Source organism: Delphinus delphis, chromosome 15 (assembly GCF_949987515.2).
Source record: "Delphinus delphis chromosome 15, mDelDel1.2, whole genome shotgun sequence".
In the NCBI taxonomy this organism is placed as follows: domain Eukaryota; kingdom Metazoa; phylum Chordata; class Mammalia; order Artiodactyla; family Delphinidae; genus Delphinus; species Delphinus delphis.
Window position 1 is genome coordinate 36,881,332 of NC_082697.1, and position 24,233 is coordinate 36,905,564.

General features: G+C 37.3%; 1 protein-coding gene across 1 annotated transcript; it reads left to right on the plus strand.

Moving 5' to 3' along the window:
* The first annotated feature begins 561 nt into the window (after nucleotides 1-561).
* Nucleotides 562-22,853, plus strand: ANKEF1 (ankyrin repeat and EF-hand domain containing 1). The gene is made up of 10 exons (XM_060031227.2): nucleotides 562-741; nucleotides 4,469-4,838; nucleotides 9,964-10,163; nucleotides 10,939-11,088; nucleotides 12,106-12,229; nucleotides 15,531-16,353; nucleotides 18,239-18,465; nucleotides 19,655-19,818; nucleotides 21,002-21,139; nucleotides 21,977-22,853. Exons 2-10 carry the CDS (start codon nucleotides 4,493-4,495, stop codon nucleotides 22,133-22,135), a joined length of 2,331 nt encoding a protein of 776 aa, XP_059887210.1. The 5' UTR covers nucleotides 562-741; nucleotides 4,469-4,492; the 3' UTR covers nucleotides 22,136-22,853.
* Nucleotides 22,854-24,233: the final 1,380 nt, after the last annotated feature.

The window sequence follows — 24,233 nt, forward strand, 5'->3', positions numbered from 1 at the left end:
GTATGCAAAGAAAATTTCTGGGATCTATGAGAAATAAAGTTTACAAGAATCTACTGCAGTTGTCTCTGACAAGTAGATTTACTTTGCATTTTATTGTATTTTCATTTAACCTTACTGCTTACTTAATTAATTAACACTATATGAGGTTTACCTTTTTGATCAAGTTATTTTTTGAATGAGGGCAGGAGGTAGGAGAAGAGGATGAAGGAAGGGAGGACTCCTGGAGACCCCAGCAATGGGCGCAGCGGCCCTGCCACCCGTTCTGAGAGTGCTGAGCCCTCCTCCAGCATCCTAGCCCGGCCGGCGACCAGGCCGAGACCAGGCCACCTGGCGGGAGGGGCGGTGGGTGGCGGACGGTGGGCGGAGACGGGCCTCGCCCCGCCCCACCAGCTGAGCACCTGGGCCGTTGCCCTGGCAGCGGGGCCTTGCTGGCGTGGCCAAAACTCACAATCGGCGGGCGTCGCCGGCTCCCTCCCCGCCCCCTGCGCTCACCTGGCCGCTCGATCGCCCCCGGCGGATCCGCGGCCCATGGACACACACACCACCTTTCCTGCTGCCCCGCGCGCCTGCTCGCCTGCTCTGCCCAAGGGGACACCATTCACGTCCGGGCGCCCAAGCCGGGCTCTGGGAGCCCGAGGTCGTGGCTGGGACCCGCGCCAGGCGGCAGAGAACCAGAACCGGCCCCCTCAGGCGCGTCTGTGCCCGGACGTCCTCGGCTCTGATCGTCCTGGCGACTAAGAGGTGAGCTTGGCACCATGGTCCCGGCCATCTGGACTTTCCCTTGAAGTGACATTTTACCCACCTTCCCTTCCCGATTTTTCTGAGCCTTAAAATTGAACGGAACAGTAAAGAATCCCCGACATCTAAAGCTTGGCTTATGGATGAGCTGAAACCCATAGATGTTTGATTTATTCATGGCGAGCCTGTGTTGAGAGACTTGTCTAAATACTTTACAAAGCTGAACTCATTTCTGCTTCACACAGCCCCATGAAGGGTGCACTCTTCTTATCCCCATTTCACAGATGAAGAGACTGAGGCATGAACTAGGTAGATGACCTGTCCAGGTTTATCTAACTCCTTTGTATAAATAATGATGCAGAGGAGGGAAAACAATGGGTGGCAACAGATCTCCCCACTTCCAATCCTGCACTCTTTCCGCTGTACCTTTCCTCTTTCTGACCAACCACCATTGCCTCACAGGCTCCTTTGAAAAGTTAATGAGCTCTATGGATCTCTCCCTACAATGGAAAAATGCATCTGGACACACACACCCTGTAGATTTTCATATAATTTCAGAGTATCCAGACTCCAAACATGAACTTCAATTCAAGGAATCCTGTTCTGTTCCACTATCTTTTGAGATTGTGCTCATGGATGGTTACGTGGGGTATGCCAAGGTGCCCCAGGGCTATGCATGCATACTGAGATGTGTGTATATGTGGTGACCCTCCTGAGCATCAGAGAGGCCGTACAGTTTACAAGGAACCCAGGACTGGAGGGCAGGACTTCTGTCATTTCCTCCAACGGGGTCAGTCTTGGCAGTTGGTCGTGAAGGACACTGCACAAGGCCTTGCTCTCTCCTCAGCAACTCAAAGCGTTAGCCAAGAGGAACGCAAGCTGTAAAACTGACCTATGGGCTACTGAATTCATCCTTATAGCTGAATGGGACAATGCCATATGTTGCTGGTTCTTTGTAGGGGTGGGTGCTCTCAGAGGCAACATTGAAGCCTCTGATTAGGAAGTCTGTCCTCACAAATGAGTTTGCATCAACTCAGTATAAGCAATAAGCTTTTGGGGTGCATCTTATCCTATTCTGTATATGATGTATGTATGCGGTAAGACAACCCAGCATCTAACCAGAATAAGGCTAATAATAATACAACAAACCATAATCTCCAGCTAAAATGAATGTCACCAAGCCAAGCTGCAAAGGCCAACTGGATAAGTTCTGAGGCAGCTCAGGACTTACTGGGAGCCTATTTTACACACATGGTTCTAACAAGTTGCCTTATCCAGTTCCCAGTCCATCACCCATTGTAAACAGATTAGAAGGGAAGAGAGGGGCTACAGCAAACAGAACATTGAAGCCACGAGCCACGTGATGGCTGATGCTCCGCAGCAAAGGAGGAGGCACAAGGAATAAACAGTCCTCACCCAGTCTGGGGCTTACTGAAACTGCCAAAAACCTCGTAACTCCCCACCCACCAGGCTCAGATCTTTCCCTGAATAATGTACACCATTGCCTTGTGAATTCTCACTCTGCATGCTCAAAGCTTAGCTCACTCCCTGACAAATCTGGACCCCATCCTGGGCTCACCATCTCAGACACAGGTTGCTCAAGACAGAAACTTAGGTGTTTTCTTTGATTTCTTCCATTCCTCAATCTTTTAACTTTCAGTCATCATTTATTGAGCAAATATTTATTGAATGCCACATAGGAGTCAGGTTCTGGGTGATGGAGAGATAATACTAATTAAAATATAAAGCTTCTATTCCATGAAGACCATATACTAGTGAGGGAGACACACAATACATAAATCGAATATATCTATATTTACAGATTTCTAGAAATTTTATATATAGAATGTTTCACTTCATCGTGAAAAAAATAAAACAAAGGGATGATGTAACATGGTGACTGCAATTTGAGTTGTGAGAATGCCAACCAACAGAAATTCTGAGCAAAGAGCACTCCAGGCAGAGGGAACAAGAAGTTCCAGAGTCAGGAATGAACCATAACCAGAAAGAAGGCCAGTGTGTGTGGCTGGAGATCACTAAATCGAGGGAGACTGGAGTGAAGTGAGGTCAGAGGGGCAGAGAAAGTGTCCTTAAGACATCACCCTGAGGGATTTGGATTTTTTCTAATTACAATGGAAAGCTACTGAAATACTTTTAAAAGATAGTTTGGAAAGAACTTTCAGGTGTGAAGGTAATGCTCTGTATCTTGATAGGGGTTTAGTTTACAAAGTTGTATGCATTTATCAATGGCTATATATAGAAATAGTACACATAATTCTTGTATATTATATTATATGTTCAGAAGACCAGGAAGAGAAAAAGAACTGTAGACAAATATTGAACTACAGTTAAGGATATGTATGCTGGAATATGTCTGCAATTTACTTTGAAATGGATCAAAAAATAAGATAGATTGATGGATAGATAGAGGAATGGATAGATGTGTGATAATGCAAATAAAGCATGAATGGAAAAAAAAAGCATGAATGGTAGAATCTCAGTGGTGGGGATATATGGGTGTTCAACTTTCTTTATGTTTAAAAATAGTAATACTAAAATGTTGGGGGTGGAAGCTGGTCTGATCTTATCTAACCTACATTTTACAAAGATTTTTCTGGGGACTGAATAGAGAATGGGCTGTAGAGGGTTTTTGTGGAAGCAGTGAGACAAATTACAAGGCAATGGCAATGATTTGGCCTAGGATAGCACCTCTGTACTCTCTGGAATGGATTCCCAATATGTTAATGAAGTTCTGTTCCCAGAAAACGTGAAGAAACACGAGCTGGGCGTACCTAACATGGTCTACTACTTGACTCAAAATACTGTTTTTTTGAACTGAATAAACAATGAGATAAAATTACGTATTAGAATGCTCATTGCAACTTAGTGGGATTATTTATGAAAATTTACAGTTATCTCTGAACCATTTACCTACATAGTTCCCACATTAAGATGGCACAGGAATCATCCATCACATCTTTGGTATTTCCCAGGGCTCAATAGATTCCTGTTTATAAGCACCTCAAAATTCTACACATTCTTTATAACATGTTTAAGCTACTGAAATCTGTGTGGTCTCTACATTGTGAGGAACATGCTGGTACAGATCATTATAGTGGGGAGCTTGGCAATTTAATTAGCTTCACCTTCTTCATGGGTAAATGGTAAAGCTGTGTCAAGGAGGGAAAATTAAATGGAATAATAAGAAAACTGCATAGCAAGTCTAGTGTTAATTATGATGGAAGATTTGTTTTGAAATATTTTAACGTTATGCTAGCTGAATATTTTTGTATTTATATGTAATTTCTGCTTTCATGAATTAGTTGCAATAAATTATGGTAATAACGTTTCATAAGAAACAGCATCTCTTCTTAGGGAAGGCTTAAAATATTATTATCGGGCTTCCCTGGTGGTCCAGTGGTTGAGAGTCTGCCTGCCAATGCAGGGGACACGGGTTCATGCCCTGGTCTGGGAAGATCCCACATGCCGTGGAGCGGCTAGGCCCGTGAGCCATGGCCGGTGAGCCTGCGCGTCCGGAGCCTGTACTCCGCAGCAGGAGAGGCCACAACAGTGAGAGGCCCGCGTACTGCAAAAAAAAAATATATATATATATATATATATATACATTTATTATTATTATTTAGTCAAAGTAAAGAAGACAAAATTAACTTTGAGTTATATGTTTTTGCTTTGATTTTTGTTGCTGTAATTTTTGTTTTGGTCCACAAAGGCATTTTCAAGAAGCTGGTCAAATATGGCTTTAGCAGATAAAAGACTTGAGAACCTGCAGATCTACAAAGTTCTCCAGTGTGTTCGGAACAAAGACAAGAAGCAGATAGAGAAGCTGACTAGGCTCGGATACCCTGAACTCATCAATTTCACAGACCCCGTCAATGGAAACAGTGCTCTGCACTTAGCCTCAGTTTCCAATGACATCGATATGGTCAGCTTTCTCCTGAGCCTCGGTGCTCACCCTGATGTGCAAGATAAAATGGGCTGTACTCCGACTATGAGGGCTGCAGAACTGGGCCACGAATTGTCAATGGAAATATTAGCCAAGGCAGAGGCCGATATGACTATTGTCGATAATGAAGGAAAAGGTAAGAACTCCCAGCATTTTATCCAGCAATTCACTTTGTAGCCAGAAATCAATAAAATGCATTTTTTGCTTTCCAGCTTTAGAAATGAGTTATTTATGGTACATGGTAGTGAAAGTCTAGATTCTCACTCTTATACCAAAGGACACTATCTCCCCATGATTTGAAAATGATGCAGGTATTTCTTAGGGAAGCCAGTTCTGAGAACTGTCTCATTGAAAAATAATATTAGAATTAGTCAATCTGTTTTATTTTTTAACATGGAGAACTTTCAACATGACACATGTTAATATTTCCATAATCACAATCACCCATTGTAAAATATAAAGTCTCATTTAGAGCTAAAGATGAAGGAGAGCATCTCTTCTTTTTTACATTTTAGAACCTCGAGTAATACTAGATATAGGTTTTGCTCTCAAGAGCAATCTAATGTAGAAAGTAGTTGCATTTAGGAATTTGAGGGACAAAGGTGGATTCTGACATAAACTCCAACTTTCTAGTGTCATTTAAAAATGTATTTGAAAATATGGCTTAAAATTTGAGATATGGCAGGCTTCCCTGGTGGCGCAGTGGTTGAGAGTCCGCCTGCCGATGAAGGGGACACGGGTTCGTGCCCCGGTCCGGGAAGATCCCACATGCCGCGGAGCGGCTGGGCCCGTGAGCCATGGCCGCTGAGCCTGCACGTCCGGAGCCTGTGCTCCGCAACGGGAGAGGCCACAACAGTGAGAGGCCCGCGTACCGCAAAAAAAAAAAAAAAAAAAAAAAAAAAAAATTTGAGATATGGCATTTCCATGATTATTCAGGTGAGATAGCCCCACTTTCTCACTCCTCCCCTCCCAAATCCCATTTCAAGACCACGATCTGGGAGCTTCTTGTCCAAATAACTCAAGGTTCTGACAGGAGGTGACACAGCCTCATGAAAATCACTAAGAAAATTACCTCCAGGCTTAATATAAATTGGTAGATTTAATCAGTTGTTCCAAAGAGTTGCTTCAAGTACAAAGCCATTAACATCAGTCCCACATTAGAGAAATGAGTCCCATTTTATAATGTTAATTAATGTTTTCTGACAGGAGCAGAGTCTGCTTTTTAACTCTCTGTGGACATGGTATTTGAAAAGTGACTTGCTTATAACAAGAGGAGAGGACAAAGAAAAGGAAGAGTTATTTAATTACTTAATGGCACCATGTAACAAAATACACTTCAGATGCACTCAGGAGTCAAATGTGTTTTAAAATGTTTTATTCTGAAAAAAAACCTCTCAACGCTCTATAGAATATCATTTCCCAAAGTGTGTGTCACGGGCCACTGAATCAGTGGGATATTGATAAGTGCTACATGCAAAATTGGTTCATTCCGCTGCCAAATTTATTAGAGAAACATTGGATAAAACAAATTTAGACATGTTTATTTTACATTTGTCATACCGACCAAAACCAGTGACATTTTCCATATTTATTTGACCATGAGATAGTTTTTTAAATGGCATCTTGTATACCTGGAGTTTCATGGAAACTTCAGTACATTCAGAAGAACGGTAACAAAGAAAAGTTTACCTTCTTGAGTTTGAAACAGAGATACAAATCACAAAGAAAGCAGTCTGAGACATTTTATAGCATAAAAAACTAAAATTATAAAATGTAAGCAATCAAGGTAAAATTGGAAACGAGGTCAAATGAGTATCTGTAGCAAATGCAACAGCCATGAGGTTATCTATACTCATTCAAATTAATATTAAACCTACCAAGGTTCTGGAAGACCAAAGTATGATAAAAACAACCTGACAAATCAAATAGAAAGAATTAAAAATATAAAAGGAAACTTGAAATAAATACAAAATCTTGTTTCACACGTGACCTTGTTAGTACTGCTCCCTCCAGCCTTGATTGTGGTTCATGGTATGCCTACTGCACAGAGGGCCTTGTCTTCCCATCAGTGAACCTAGCTTACCTTGCACATCCCTCAGCTCAAGGGCTGCCACTGGCCAAACTCCTTGGTTTATTCCACTGTAGTCTCTCTGCCCTTAACATCCTATTTTCTGGTGATTGACATTTGACTCACTGCACATTGTTTCAAAAGGATGAGCAAACATTTAAATGGTTAAAATAATGGAGCTTTAGAAGGATGAGGGATGTACTCTAGGTCTAACCTGTACTTTCTATTTGAACAATTTTGCAGAATATGGAGAAGGTAACACTCTAAGCCAAAAAATTATTTGTTGTCTTAGGAAATTAGTTACAGTGTCTGGAATTATTTTCTTTAAGGGTAAAGCTGGAATAGTTCCTTGTAACACCCATTCCATTGGTTCTCCCATTTATAGGAATGCATCCCCAGTCCTCAATTCAATATGCTAGTTCTATTGTGTATACATGTTTTTCTCTTTTGTTTTTGCTTCGATCTTGGAATGTTGATTTGTGTCCTTTGTGGCTTAAATAGTCAGCATGGATAGACTTTCACTGTGTGTTGCACATGCCATCATTATAAAGTAGCCATTTCATAAGTTCCTTAAGGTCTTTGTAATGAATTCAACCTCAACTGGCACTATTTTCTAGATTTTGCTGTTGTTATTGTTTATTGCTGTTTGGGTTCACTCTTACCTACTATGACTTCTCTGTCTTTGATTTTATATTTTCAACCATGTCCTTGACCATCTTTCTATTTTTAACTGTTTGAGTAACTCTATTTTAGATGCATGTTTATAAGAGATATATTTTGGTTTCTATTTTCACATACATTGTATTTTTATTTTAATGGTAGAGTTTATCCAATTTACATTTATCTAGATGCTCCATAGGTTTGGCATCAGAACTGTCACTTATTTTATATTATGAAAACATAATATATTTAATTTATATAAATACACAAATATGTATAAAAATATTTTCCTCTATGGTCCATGTGTTCTGTGTTTTGTTTTGCTGTGTGTATATATTTTCCTTCTCACATTTTCTAAAATTAATGGTATGTTTTTAGTTCTTTTAATGGCTAACTGGACAGCGTTACATATACTTAATACTCTGTTTATTGAATTAGCACTTTAAACAGTATTCATTAATATTTCTCTATGAAAGATGAGATTGGTACAAGAACCCTTCCTCTCACCTCCTTTACCTCCCTTCCAGTACCTAATTTTAGTACATTAAAATCATTTTAGTTCTTTCAGTGATTCTTTTCATACCTTTAAATAATAAGCATCTATCTCTTTATCTGTTTTAAATAATATCTCAAACTCCAGCAGTAAAAGATAAAGAAAATCAAATGATTACACTGTCTCTCCTTCCCTCTCTTCCCTCCAAGTTTTGTTAAATTACATTATTATTTCTACATTACTGTGAATTACAATATTATTTTCTGTATCTAGAATTCCTAAGGTGATTGAACTTTGGTTCAATGGTTGAAGGGATTCAACATCTATCAAGGGTCTTTTAGTCACATATTCTCTGTTGATCCCCTGTTAGACTCATTTTTGTCATCAAGTAGTTTAGCTCACTCCTTTGGGCTTATATCTTTTGATTTCTTGCATCTTTAAACTTATTGTCCATCACTTTTATATATGAACAATACCTTGACTGAGTATTAAAAATTCTCTGTTTTCTATTCCAAGTGACATTGTAGAGCTATTTTGGTTATTTTCTAGCACTGAATGTTGCTGTACCAAAGTCTTGCAGCCAGCTTGACTTTTTCTCTTTAGAAATGACTTGAATTTTTAACTGGATGCTCACAGGACACTTTCTTACCTAGCTTTACCTAGGCACCATCTTATGGATTGTTCTTAATCAATTTTTCCTGAGACTCAGTATACTCTGTCAGATCTAGGTTTTTCCTTCAAGAGAGTTTTCTTCTATTATATCTCTCCATTTCTTTCTGTTCCATTTGTTCTTTTATTTTTGAATACCAATTACATACATGTTAAATATTCTTTGCCTCTCTAGAACATTTAAACTCTTGCATCATTTCAGTTACATTTTTCTTTCAAGTTCTTTCAGGTTTTTCTTCCATGTCCCTGACCATGGTTTTGGCGATGTCTGCTCTCCTTTTTCCTGCTTCCAACATGAACCACTTTCATTTCCTTAGTGGTTTTACAATATTTTTCTCTACCATTTCTTTTTTTAAGCTTTGCTTGCTCAAATTCAACTTTTCCTTCTATTTATCTTTTATTGTCCTAGAAGTATTTATTATAAGTTCAGTCTAGCTTTGCACTTTTGTTTCAGAAAAAAATGTATTTGATTTCTTTGTTGTCATGGAAATGGGTCAGTCAATAATTTTCATGTCGTATAGTTTTTTGAGTATATAATTTTTGCCTATGTTTGTCATCAAGTTTCTTTCCTTACCTTTCTTTCAGTATATTTTTTCATAGGTCACATGCTGGTTTCTTGTTGATTATTGTTCCTCTTTGAATGAAGCCTCTTTTTAGAGTCAAGTCATTACAAAGTCAGTCTGAAGTTTGACTGCTGTTTACCTGACTTTCTTACCAGGGGAATATAAACAATACCCCAGGTCTGTAGTACATTTTTGACATGGGTTATGTTGAGGGTCTGTATGTCACAGGTGCTGGGTATGAAGATTTAGCATTTTTCTCTCTTCAGTAAACAAAATTATTTGCCAAAATGTCAGAGCCCCTTGCCATCTAGTTTTTCTTCTCACTGCTACTGTACAGACAGCCTGCTTCCTATAAACATGGCTGATCTGCACATTTCATCATTATGTACCATCTCCTTTGCCACTCTGCAGTTTCAGAGGGGATCCAGGGATCCACCAATAGTCCTCTGGCACACACACCCCTGTATATTCCAAGAAGGGACACTGGGGTATAGACTGCAGGATGCCAAATACCCAGGGTCAACCGGAGCTCACATCCCAGCACTCAAATTCTTCCCAAACAAAGTCTTATCACATTTTGGTTATGATTGTTTTCTGGCTCTTATATGAGATTGGGTTTCTTTTCTGGTATCTCTGTCTTGGTGTTTCAGTTGATTTCAGAGGGAAAACCAAGGCATAAACATCTTTGCTCTATCTCCTTCAGCTAGCTAATTATGAATTTGTAAATTATTGTTTGTTCCTTCCTATGTGATCCAAATATAGAGAGACTACTAATTAAGTATTCTTTGGGGATTCTATTTTTCTACAGGTATTTTGTTTTACTGCATTTTACCTACTAAGAGGCATTATCGCTGTGCACTGATTGCCTTGGAACATGGTGCAGATGTCAACAATTGTACCTATGAAGGAAAGCCAATATTCCTTAGAGCTTGTGAAGAAGCACATGATGTTAAAGATGTGTGCCTGACATTTTTGGAAAAAGGAGCCAATCCAAATGCTGTCAACTCAGTATGACTATTCCTGTGATTATAAATATTCCTTTTTTCAATTATAGAAAAAAATTTCAATACACTAATAATCTCTATTAGTGTATTTTTTCATTTGAATATGATAAAATTATCCTGTTAGTTTAGACTGTTCATTTCTGTTCAAAATACTTTAAGATGATATACTTTCATCATCTTTATATGGCATGGCCATGATTCTACAATCTATTTCCTAATTATGTTTGGAAAATTGGTATTTATTATGTATAATGTTAAAAGATCATTACAGGAAATAGAAAAGATATTACTGATGCCTAATAAAAATTTATCTTCTTCAAAAGAAAATATGTAGTTCTGCTGTTCCCCTTAATCATTTTGCTCCCTCTCCTCATTTGGCTAATTTTATTCAGTTTTCTTATCTTTTAATTGTCATTTCCCAACAATAAAAATAGATTTTCTTCTCATTGGAAAACACCTATAGCCTAATTTTAGCATGTGTTTTACCCTCTTTTCTCCCTTAATGCTCTACTTTCTTTACAAGAAACTGCATTTTTCAGCATGATGTTCTTACAGGGACTTTTGGTGTGACCTTGACTCTGATTTTAGAATTCTACATTTTGGACACTGACCCATTTTACTGGCTTCATTTTTCCTATTTGTTACGTGAAACCAATAAAACTGTACAGAACTGAACGTGTCAGTGTGACTCTAAGGCCAAATGGATTTAGACATATTTATACGGAATATGTTATTTAGTATGACAGGGATAAACAGCATCTGATCTGTTTCACGTCCAGTCCACAGGTCGCACGGCTTTAATGGAAGCATCAAGAGAAGGAGTGGTAGAACTAGTTCGAGGGATATTGGAAAGAGGAGGTGACGTGAATGCATTTGACAATGACAGACATCACGCCGCACACTTTGCTGCCAAAGGAGGCTTTTTTGATGTAATAATCTACTCTTTGCTTTAAATTTTGTTGCTAAAAATATTCTCTTCTTTTTCTCAACATCTTAAAATATCATGTAGGTTACACTGATAGAATTTTTTCTGAGTTATCATCTTGATTTTCCAAAATAATTCTAAAACTATATTTTAAACCAAATATTAACCTTCAAAATATATTTTAGCTCTTTATTCAGTTTTATCTGCTTGCTAACTTATTCTTTTAATATTGCTAATAATGTTTTTCTATATTTTTAATTATGACAGCTTAAAGGTTTTGCCAACTGGGATTACTCCATTTTATGACTCCATTACACATTAGAATTTTCACGGTGGGGAGAACAATGCCAATATACTCATCTCCCTGATGTTTGAGGCATCTAATGACTCATCTAAATTTTTAACTCTAAGTATTCTTATTATCTGGATATATCAGCAAAGGATATCTCATAGGTACAGTGATATTGCAGAAACAAAATAGAAATCGATGCTATCCTATTTTTTTAAATTCTGAATTATATCTAAAATTTCTTTACTGAGTTTTTCTGAGTTTTAACATAATTATCTTTACTTTTGTCATAGCATCTCTTCCCTGCAATAAAAGTATATATCACAGTAGAAGTCACATCTGTTTGGTAAAGAATTTGCTCCCCTGATGATGCTTGCCATAGTCTGATGCTTTCTAAAATTGCCTAAATTTACTTCAAAACAGTAGTTCCCCAGCTGAGTATAGAGTTTTCTATACTCTAGATCAATGTTGTTTGATAGAACTTCTGGCAGTGATGGAATTGTTCTGTATCTGTGCTGTACAATGTGGTACAATACACTACACTTGTGGTTTTTGAGTACTTGAACTGTGGCTAGTGGAAGTAAGGAACTGAATTTTTAAAATTTGTTTTCTATTTAATTCATTTTAATTTAATTCAAATTGACACTCTGGATAGCACAGGTCTAGGTCCCAGTTTTCATTCAGTAAATGTACATTCCTATTCCTCTACAATATCCACTATTTATTTTGCAGATATTGAAGCTTCTCTTTGCCTACGACGGAGACATGGGGCTGATTGCAATGAATGGCAACACACCACTTCATTATGCTGCTATGGGTGGTTTTGCAGATTGCTGTAAATATATATCTCAGCGAGGTAAAATGGTCTACCAATTTCATGCCTAAAGAATTTATAATTTTCCCTCACTGTAGATGAGCAGAGAATTTCAGCCTGTCAAATGTCAGTTGCTTATCTCACACATATATGTAGAAAGAAAATTAAACTTTTTTTCTTATTTACCTTCTGTTAAATCATGAATCTGGCCTTGAAGGTGATAAAAATTCATTTCTCAAGTATTTTTAGGTTATTATTAAAAATCTAAAGAGAATTGTTTATGAGTCAACCAATTATTAAGATGCTTATAGTTATTAAATTCCTATTTAAAAATGTAAATATCAATCTAAAAAAAGACAAACACTAGACACCATGTCTTTTAGTTTGCATTCTTAATTATTTTATTTTTAAAAAGGTACTATCATGTCAAGTTCATAGATAACATTTCTGGGTAATTTTAAATTATAGAGGAAATATTTTGGGAAGAAACACATGAAATAAATGAAAAATTTCATGGAACATTTGGAATATAAGTAATATTTATTATTTTAGATTTTTCTGTAGCTTTCAAATAATTATTAACTTAGGAATATAAACTATGTTTTGTATAGCTTAATGTATTCCTTAAAATAGTAATATTAGCCAATTAAGGTTAAAGATTTGGATCTATTTGGTGTTAATTACATGCTAATTAAATGTACATTCAAAGTTATTAACTCTTTGTTAGAGAGGGAGCTGCATTCTGCTGAATGTTACGGTAGTGTTTTTTTTTTTTTTTCCAGTTTATGAGAAATGGGCAGAAACTTAAAGTTCAACAACTTTATAATAGAGCAGAGAAAGTGTTTTTATTTTCCTGTCTTCTACAGAGGAACAGAAATTTTGAAGTCACTGGGATCTGAGAGAGCCTATACTGTAACCACTAACGTTATAAATAAGACTAACGTGCCTGCATAACTAATGGTGTAATAACTGGTCCACTTTGACTTTTTTCACGTTATACAAAGCTCACATTCTTTCCCCATTCCCCTAAAATACAAAGCAGATAAAGGAAAATATATCAACTGCAATTTTTGCTGTCATCAACTGTCTCATCAGTCTTATTTTCAAAGCTGTTACCATCAGCAGATTATTCTGACACTTCATTTTTAACATTGTGTATTTCTAGAAACTAAAGATCTGCCCAGATTGAGACAAGCTTCTTCAACTTTAACATGCTGATTCCTTTCTTATTGGGACAAACATCGCCCAATATATACTCTACCATTTATGTACTCCTGGGATAAAATCAGAGAAAGCAAATTGAGAAGTAAAGAGCCAGAGCCTGCCAAAGGCCTTGCCTGGTGATGCAGAAAAGTTTCATCCTCCTGGCTGGCTCACAAGACTAGGCTGTGTTTCTGAAATAAATGTCTGAAAATGTTCTGAGTTCTGTAGCATGTTTGGAAGTACAACCACCAGATCCTATGTGGGTGACCTATTTCCATACCAGGCAATTGCTTATCTAAGGCAATCAGAGCAGCAAGAAACCATTGGTCACGAAATGCTCATTTCTGAGTAAACTCCCTGAGTGTAGCCTCTTTTATTCTTAAATGTGAGGGCTGGATTCCTTTCCCACATTAAACTACCTTCCTCAGTATGCTCCTCTTTTGTCCCTGATCTTGTCCCTAGAGTAATTTACAACTCCCTGTAGGCAGTGTGAGGCCAGATCCAGGGGAGAAGAGGGGAGTTTGGAATAGTTCTCCTGAAGCCCCTGTTCAGGGTTCTCCTTCTCTTGGGCCTTTTGCCAGCAGTCAGCTGAAAGTTGAGTATCTCAGCCACAGAGGCACATAAATCACAAAGGGAATGAATGAATCTTTATTTACTAATGATAAAAGAGGAGACAAAATCAAAGAGAGAAGAAAATGCCTTCATATCTTTAAGCTGGGATGTTGGCGTCTTTTATCCACACAAAATTTCTAACAGGGAGGAAACTGGGAGCAGAAGAAGGCAAGATAAAGCCGCTTTAAAACCCTTTGATCCTTAGTGCTGGGCTGAATATAGGAGTGGATTGGGAGATGGTAGATAAACCCCCAGACACCCTGAATAAGCGAAAAAGCTAAATAAAAACAGCATACTCAAGATGACTATGGAATTATACTATGTAATTATTATGCTGTGGAATTATACTGTTGAGACCAGTCTCAGGTCCCTTTCCCAATAAGTCACTATTCTTCAAACTGTCCAATATAAAAATTTTAGAATCTTTATTGCTCCAATGCTCTTTTTGAGTTTTTCTATCACTAGTAAAATTATCAGCCTTCACATAAAATTTTAATTTTTGACAATGCCATAGGAAGTGCTAATGTTGAAAAACACTGGTAATTAATTTTCTTTTTGATAAGGAATAAAACTATAAAGTGTTGGAGGGACGGGTTTTATTTTTGCATTCGGCGACCTTTACATTTTGGATGCTAGAGATACTGAGGTTAGAGAATCTTTTTTGATTATGTGATGCTTGCAAAGCAACAGAAGAGCCTTCTAGATTCAAAACACTAGAAAGAGCATCTTCATAGTCTGACTTATAATGGGTTTTTAGTGTCTCCAGACATTTATTACAGACAACACAGCCTTCTTGATAGCATTAAGTAGACTCCTTGATGCATTCAGAAAAGTTTATTTCTTTGGAGAATGCTTACATATAATGTTGGTCCCATCATTTTAAGTAAGGGTCCAAAAAGGAAAACGAATTTTAATGCCTAATTGCACAGTTCTTATTCTTTCACGTTTGATGAACAAATTACTTTTTCTTCTGTTAGGCTGTTCCCATGACCTTACTGCAAAACAGCAGGTCAATATAAATTACACTAACTTCATGTAGAATACAGTTAAAGCATAGTTTAAGATTTTACACAGATTTAGTCATAATCGTTCAAAAGAAGCAGGTGTCAGTTATCATCCTGAGTTCCTAAGGTCCTATTTAAGCTGTTTGAATCCAGCTTCCTTCCAAATTCAAATGTCACCCTTACTCTTTCCCGCTAGTCAGGAAGCCTCCTTAGCAAGTATCCCAATATGATATTTGTTTCAAATATCTATAGGGATTAATGTCCTAATCCTTTGGGAAAAGATACTATCAACAGGAAACATATCTCCCTCAGAATTCACCAAAGTAAAGCTCACGGAAAAAAAAAAAAATCATAGCTTAATTTTGTAGTTATAAGAGCTAAATGTGCTTACCTCTATATACAAGTAATTTGGGGAGCAACTTTTGATTAATCACTAGAAACTTTAAAAACTGTTGGATGCATGTCATTTGTGGAGTCATGCAGATGCCTTGGCACCATTATAATCATGATGCTTCCTGTTTTAGGATGTGATCTGAAATGGAAGAATTTGGAGCATAAAACGCCCAGGGCCTTGGCTAAGGAAGGCGGCTTTAAAGCAGCCACCAAAGAAATACGGCGGGCGGAGCAAATCGCTAATAAACTGGCCCGGCCAGGAGCCCAAAATCCGAATCCACAATTGTACCTGAAACTTCACGATTGGTCCATAGAACATGAGACTTTCCTTCGGGAAGCCCTTTCGTTTGTGGACAGGGGCGATGGGACAGTCACCAAGGAAGACTTTGTGCTGGCGCTGGAGGAGAGGCAAGATTTTATGAGCTCAGAACAGATAGCTACCATAGCTCAACTTCACGAAAAAGTCCGGGGCGGAGGGGTCAACATTAACGATTTCTTTAAAGGAACCAAATACTTAAGCAAGTCTTATGTCCTGGGATCCTATGGACCTAAGAAAATTAAAAAAGGGATGGCCAAAAAAGCCAAAAAAGGCAAGTTTGTTTTACCCTTCCCAATCTGCATCATCCCTGACCACGTGTTTCCACGCCAGAGCGAAGGTGGGCTGCCTTGTTACATGATTGAAACCTACAAGCATGTAACTGATTGCAATCGCTTTAACGGAGATCATCCACCCGAACATCCCATTCAGGATGACTCTGCTTGGTACATTGATGATCCAGGGAAGGTCTTTTCAAACATTAATTTTATCACCAAGGCGGGAGACCTGGCATCTCTGAAAAAGGCGTTTGAATCAGGAATACCTGTGGATATGAAGGATAATTATTACAAGACACCCCTAATGACTGCATGTGCCAGTGGAAACATAGATGCGGTCAAGTTTCTTCTTGAAAAAGGGTATGACTTTTGGTTGAGTGAAATTTAGATTTTTGGGAGCCTTCACATTTCAAGGAAGGCTAAGACACATTCAGCTCCAGAATTTAAGTAGTGCAAGAAAGGGCTTCATTCCTGAAGTCCAGATCACAAATAGATCCTATACTGGGAACCAGGCTAACGGAACATAGGAGTGTGTGTACACAAAGACCGTTTGCCAATAACAGCTATGCACAAAGTGAAGGCCAAGAAGTTTTCTCTCTGAGGGAAAACAAAGCCTTCTGATTAGGTATCCCTGGCCTCCCAAGACAATTTAATTTGGTCTCAGAGCTTTACCTACATGATGTGGAGTTGCTTTTTATTTTATTTTAAATTAAAAACAATCTTTTTATTGTGGTAAGAACAGACAGCATGAGATCTACCCTCTTAAATTTTAAGTGTAGGGTACAATATTGCTAACTATAATCACTATAGTGATTATAATATTGTAGAGCAGATCTCTAGAACGTACTCACTTTACATGGAGTCATTTTTAAATCTGTCTCTTTTTTCTTTCTTTCTTTCTTTTTTTTTTTGGAGAGGATCCCAACAAATTCAAGCAATTTGTTGGTAGCCATAATGACTAAGCACCATTTCATTCCCCTTTCCTTGGTTCATTTGTAAATATCTTTAAAATAACAAAGCATGACATTTAGTTTAACTTTTAAATCTAAAGCAATTTCTCAGGCTTAAGTCCTTCTTTTTACCATTGCTGAATAACCTGGGGTAACTTTCTTAACCTTTTTGTGCCTCAGTTTTCTCATTTTTATAAGGGGGTTCTAATGGAACTCAGCTCACAGGATTTGTTGAAGATTAAATGAGTTAAAATATGTAAAGCACTTAGTAGCCCAGTAATTGCAGACTTGATAAAAGATATTATTGTTATTATTACTATAATGTTTAACTTCAAAGAAGGATTTAAATGTGTTTATTATAGAGAGGGAGTATAAAGCAACTAATGACAATGTGAAGTGTTGGGCAGAGAATTTTTAAATAGGACTAAAATTTTATTTTATCTTTTCATAGTTTCTGGATGATTTATTGCTTTCAATAAAATCAAAAGAATTAATTTTCTTTTTTCATTTAATATTGGAGTATAGTTGATTTAAAATGTTGCTCTAGTTTCAGGTGTATAGCAAAGTGATTCAGTTATACATATACATATCCATTCTTTTTCAGATTCTTTTCATATATAATTACAGAATATTGAGTAGAGTTCCCTGTGCTATACAGTAGGTTCTTGTTCATTATTTATTTTAAATATAGTAGTGTGTATATGTTAATCACAAACTCCCAATTTATCCCACCCCCTCACCTTTCCCCTTTGGCAACCACAAGTTTGTTTTGGAAGTCTATGAGTCTGTTTCGGTTTTGTAAATAAGTTCATTTGTATCATTTTTTGATACAAAATTTTGATACATTATAATGCTTAAAATTTTAATAATGAAGGTGCATTTAAAAATTCATAACATACAGAGAAAGTAGATACAAAATGAAATAATATAACTTTTCTGTTTCCTGTTAGCTTTGATCTTTCATCGGATCCAGTTTTTCCCTGATTTTAATGATGCAAAATTGTAGCCCTTAGGTTACAATTGTAACCTAAGGATCTAAGGGTTAAAATTGTAACCCTTAGGGTCTAAGCACCTTTTAAACTAAACAAAATGTATATATACACAAAGTTAAGACTGTTATAAAATGAAGGACACAGGTCAAGAAAAATTATGGCACAGAATTTAACTTGACCCAAACCTTCCTTGGTTTTCAGTTGAAAAACCTGATAAAACTATGATATCTTCCTTAGCATTTTTATCCTCTAGTGCTTGGAATAACCCATATTTTTAGCTCATGCATCTACCTCATTTTACAGGGCTAACGTCAATGCAACAGATAATTTTCTGTGGACTCCGCTTCATTTTGCATGCCATGCCGGCCAACAGGATATTGTTGAGCTTCTTGTTAAATCTGGAGCCGTGGTAGATGCCCTTTCAATCAACAACTCAACCCCCTTAAGTAGAGCCATTGAGAGCTGTAGACTGGATACTGTAAAATACCTACTTGATATTGGTGCTAAATTCCAGCTGGAGAATAGAAAAGGCATGTGTTCTCATTATGGGTGATTAGGGTTAGAAAAGGAGGATTTATGTTAGTTTCCAAACCCGTTTAAATCTATTCTTGTAGGACCACATTTTCCCTTGAGTCACTGCTGCAAAAACAAACCTGAGTAAATGTTATGGAACTTTATCGTATACACAGTGCTTCTCAAATCATTGGTGTGAAAGAACCAGTTCTTTATGTTGGTGATCCATTGTGGATGGAGACTTTTGCAAAATACAATGAAAATGATTTAGAAAAATGAAGAGGAAAAAGCCCATAAAATACAAGTCCAAACTTTTTTTTTATCATTGGATTTAAATGACATAAAATTGCTATAAAAATTTCTAAATGTAAAAAAACATTTACTCTTAATCCCTGTATTTATTTCACTGTGGCTGTGTAACCATTAGTTTGTAGACTGACACCAGTCTGCAGATCACATCATGAGTCATCACTTTGTCTTAACAGTCAATTCCTAATAATCGGCATAGTTTGAAGCCTCTGTAGACTTTGGATTCCTTCTAAAGTTGGACAAATCATTCCTGAATTGAGGCTCTTTCTAGGAATGGAAATGGGAAGCCTACCTATGTCATAAATATCCCATGTAAATACGTGGAGGTGTTATTTTCTTAGAGTGGAACCCATTGCTTCCTTTGGATCTGAAGGAACTTCAGTATCTCTGGCTGCTTCAGGCTGCCTCTGAGTCACAGGTAATATTGTTAGGCCTGCCTGAGGACGTTACAGGTGTCATAATACCCAGCAATCTGCATAGAGCACTTGAGACCTCCAGTTTCCCAGGCCTTTTTGAATACACCTCCTTCCATCATGGGAAGGGGAGGACAATGTAAAATTGTCACACACAAAGGAATGTGTGCACTGTGGGGAGAGAACCAGCACTCAGATATTCAAAATGTAATCTACCACTATTTCCTATCAACTTTTTAAGAAACATGCTCAAAATAATTAACAAGAATAAATGGTTTTGCTTGGTAAATGGCACTCTAAATGATGAGATTGTAGAGCTGGTGCCACTTTAGAGAGTATCTGATCCAGCTCTGTGACTTTATACATACCATTCACTTCAGTAATCACCCTTGGTACTGCATGCTTAGAGCTGATGTGCTGAGATTTTGCTACATGTTTTATTATTAATCTGTTTAATGAAACTCTGAATTTATGTTTTGAGCAGGGCATAGTGCCATGGATGTTGCAAAGGCTTATGCTGACTATAGAATAATTGGTTTGATTAAGGAAAAGCTGGATAACTTGCCAAAACCAGCAGAAACTCAAAAAACAAAAGGCAAGCCACTGCTTAAAGTGAAGACTGAAGGCCCTGAGATTAAGAAAGAAGAGGTATGAAAAGCAGTTGACCTCCCATTAGTAACTGGTGGGGCTGCGGCACCATTTACATATTGTTACAGGACATGGGCAAATAATACGCAGTCCATGTTTTCAGCACCATTATGCAATAGTATTAAAGAAATATCTAGCAAGAAAGTTCCTGTTACTGAAAAGCCTAAAAAGTACTCATTGCAAACAGAACCCACACAAAAACCAGTTGGTTCAACTAAATACCATTAGAATGTTGGAAAAAATAACTGGTATTGGATATGTATACACTCAGACCTGAATTATACAGATTTGATGGGATGGCCCCAAAAGGGGAAGAAGAGTAACCCTTATGAGAAATGAAGTAAAACATGATTTTCCTTCATTTTGGTTTCATAATCTTTCACTACCCACCTTACCACCCCACTCCCAAAGAATTTTAATGATTACTATGAACCCAGGGATATGTAACTTGGATATCCTGCAAAATAACTCTAGAAGGTTTTAAAGGTGTCAAATTGTCCCTGGTAATCTGGAATGGTTTGGGTGCCTCTAAATTAGCAGCAGAAGATCGAGGTTGTTGTTTATGGGGATTTCTGAGACACCAAGAATTTGTCATTCATTAGCAGGAAGCTTTAAGTACATTTCTAGACTGAAAGCTTCTTTTAGGGAAGCAGATGGATCCCTAGAGATCCTTGGCTGACATAGGATAGGGGATGAAATTCAGGAAGGAAAAGCTTTAATGCTATCAAATTAGAAAGGGTTAGAGAAATGTAGGTGGTAGGAAGTAGATAGAGTTGAAGGGATGATAGGCAGACAACAGAGAGTAGTAAGCATAGAGGAAGAGAGTAAGGATGGCCAGAGGTGAAGGAGGATTGATCAGCTAAAGCTCCTGATACATGCACCATTATCATTTTGGTAGGAATACACCCTTCTGATTAATAATGTCCACAGGTCAAGGATGGATATCTGAAAAACTTTTGTGATCTGTCACTAATACTAATTAAATAAAGTTAAACAAGGCAAACGAATGCTCTCTCCTCACTCAAAATTATAATAATATTCTATTTCATTTCAAATTATAATTTGTATAGTAGCATTTTTAGTTTTTTCTGGCTTCAGAGTAAGATGCGGAACAGCAAATAACGTTAGGAAGTATATATAGGTTTTTGCAATTGACAGGTTTTTTTTTTGGTCTTGTTTCCAGGAGCCACTTTCATCAATGTATACTGTACCAACCATAGTGGAGAAAAAGAAGGTGCATAAGGATAATGTGGCTTACCTCAATTCATTGATTACCAGTGGTTATACCAAGAAAGTGGATATCACATTTATTCCACAGAGGGTAAGTACTTTAGAAAGATCATAACATGGTATAAACTCATGATGTCATTTTTCAAATACTTTTTATGCAGAGCACCCAAATGTCCTTATCTTTTCTAGTTATTATTTGGAGGTGTCCTTTTTCTAGGTCCTACTACTTCTGACTAAGTAAGTCCAACTTGTATAGCTTCCAATATCTGGTATTACTCTTTTCTGTATTAACATTTTAATTTTCCTTGAACAATTGAAATCTTCTTCAGTTAGTGCCATTCCTTATAGCCATGTAGTCACCGAGTTCTATAGGTACTTTCTCTGGGTACACCTTAGAGCCCAACCCTTCCTCTTTTTACACACTATCACCATCTCACTTGGGAGTTTCATACTAATCAAGACTGGATTTATTCAGTGGCTTCCTTAAACATCTACAATTAAAAAGGTGAAGATGTCTTTGGAGAATAAGAGTGGTCTTGACAATGTGCATCAAGCCATGCTGAATAAGAGACCACCAGCTCCTTCTGCCCTCTACTGTGAAAATAATTTTGACTTCCCCATGAGACATAAAGGCAGTAAACCCAAACTATCGATTAACTCCATTGCTTCCTGGTTTTGACATCCTAAAAATGATCAGCAGCTGGCCTAAGGGTCATCAGAGAGGTAACTGAAGAGCATTTCAGTTGTCCAAATAGTCACCATCAGAAACAGCGATGCCCACATAACCAAAAATGTTGTGTAAGAGATAAAAGAGATTTAGAAATAAATTTGATAGTTTTAAATTAACCATCTTGAAGATTGTCTGGATATTGGCATGTTTATTGGCCATCATATTCACACCTGCTCTGGATGTGGTTGTTTATTTAAGATCTGGAGTCCCAAAGCCACCACAGCAGAGCTGATCAGGAAGAGGGAACTGCGCCGGGAGCGGTTCTCGTACGAGGTAGATTTTGATGACTTCATGATGCCCTTTGAGAAGCACATCACAGAGAAAGCGCAAGCATTGAAAGCTGCCTTCAAGACCTAAATCACAGCAGTTGCTTCTTGGGATAAACATTTTGAGGCCCAGGGACCAAACGTTGGAGAAAGTAGATATTTCCATTAAAGCCAAAACAATCCACAAGTAACCAAATATTTGTTTTTGCTTTAACAGCTATAAATATTCTGAGCTGTCTAGAGAAGGTGTGTTTTATTTTGCAATGAACTGCATGTTATTCTGCATAAATCTCCCAATTTCCCTCAAGAATGTAGTAGAATACATGGCATTTTTTGTTATAAGCATAGTGTCATCGTCAAAGAATTTACAAGATTTACACCATTATGTTTGTTAAAGATATCATTTTAGTGGAAATGGATGAAAACAATTTGATATTAGGGAAGAGAAGTCGTTTTTAATCCATTAAGAAAGCAGTTTTGTTCTCACACATCATAAGTGATATGGATTAGATTTTGTTTTTTTATGGCATTGGTATATTAGAAGACAGGCTAGTTATTTTGTAAAATGGTTGTTAATTGGGTCTGATTTGTCTTACATTTCCTCAAGAATAGATTCAGGTGATGCATCTTAGGCAGGAAGACCACTGACATGATGGTGTGCCCTTTTCAGTACATCATATCAGGAGGCACATGATGTTGCTATGGGATGTAAACTTTGTCACCTTTCATCCCTTGATTAAAAGTGGTATGTACTTGGTTTCTCCTCTGTAAAGTTACTCTTTTTCCTTTTGTACTTAATAAAATCTCATGGATACATCCTTTGAAACTACGTAAATTTCCTGTTACTCCCATGACTTTCACCCTCTAATTTTAACACTCATGGATGACTTTTGCCTGAAAAAATTATTACAGTGATGGTTGCCATAAAATTATGTTCTAATCTCATCATTCTTTCTACATTTCTTAGTTGGTTTTGTATTGTTGGTCAGAGCTTTCTCTTCTTCACCATTAATTTGTGTATTGGTTATGTAATCAGTATGGACTCACGGTTTTCTTTTTCGCTTAATGGGTTACAATCACTTACTACCATTATTTATTTTGGTGCTCAAATTGTTCCTGATTTGGCCAGTGGAAGCTCCTTCAAGCTAGCTCCTGAGGACAAGACATTTTGTTTCCTTAAGTAACTAGAGGACTCTTTATTTCTTGAATGTGAGGGAAGATGACTATCCATGGTTTCATTTGGGAGCAAGGAAAATGAGTCTGCAATGGGAGATTTTCAGAGTCTACAATTCTCTGCTATCACCCGGTGAATACAACACATTCTCAATGCCAGTTTCATAGATAGTGCTGTTCTGTGATCACCCTCAACCATCTGCAAACATAAACTGCGAGAAAGTGTTAATGTCAAATCCTATTCTCTCTCATATATATCAAGTGTTTATAATCATTTGAATGACTCAACAACATGCTTGAATGAGAATTGTGTGAGGAGACATTCAAGTGACTAACTTTATTTTGGGTTTAACTCTAAACTCAAACAGAGCAAAGCCAAAGTTCTTTGATGCCCCATAAGGCCATTAGTGCTATTCAAAGAGTGGTCCATCAATCAACAGCATCAACATCACCTGGGAGCTTGGCCCCCTCCCACAAAATTATTGTACAGAATCCTATATAAGAATAAAAAATATTTTGTAGAGGGCATTTTACTGGCATAAAAAGACAGTCTGTCAAACTTAAAAATGTTAAGTTAAAAATATTATAAATAGTATGAATAGTAATTTCAGACTTGTAGATATGCAACACACATAAATAGTAATTTTTCTGGATTTTAGAATTATGAATTGACTGTTATCTTATTTTGCTCATCTGTTTTATTTTTTACATTGAATATTAATTTACAATAAAAAACAAACAACAGAAGACAAAAAATACAAGTCAACCCAGAAGTCCAGCATACCAAAGTGATTTTATTAGTATTTGCCTCTTTTATTCCCTTATATATATTGACTTAGTTAAGATTCTCTCAGAAGGAGACGCTGAGCCAAGAAGTCAGGTGCAAGTGATGTGTTAAGGAAATGGTCCCAGGGAGACCAGGTGAGGGAAGCAGGCCAGGGAAGGGAAAAGAAGCCAAGCACAGGGGAGCTTTCTGGTGAAACCCCAGCTTCCATCCAACCTGTGGGGAGCTGTGG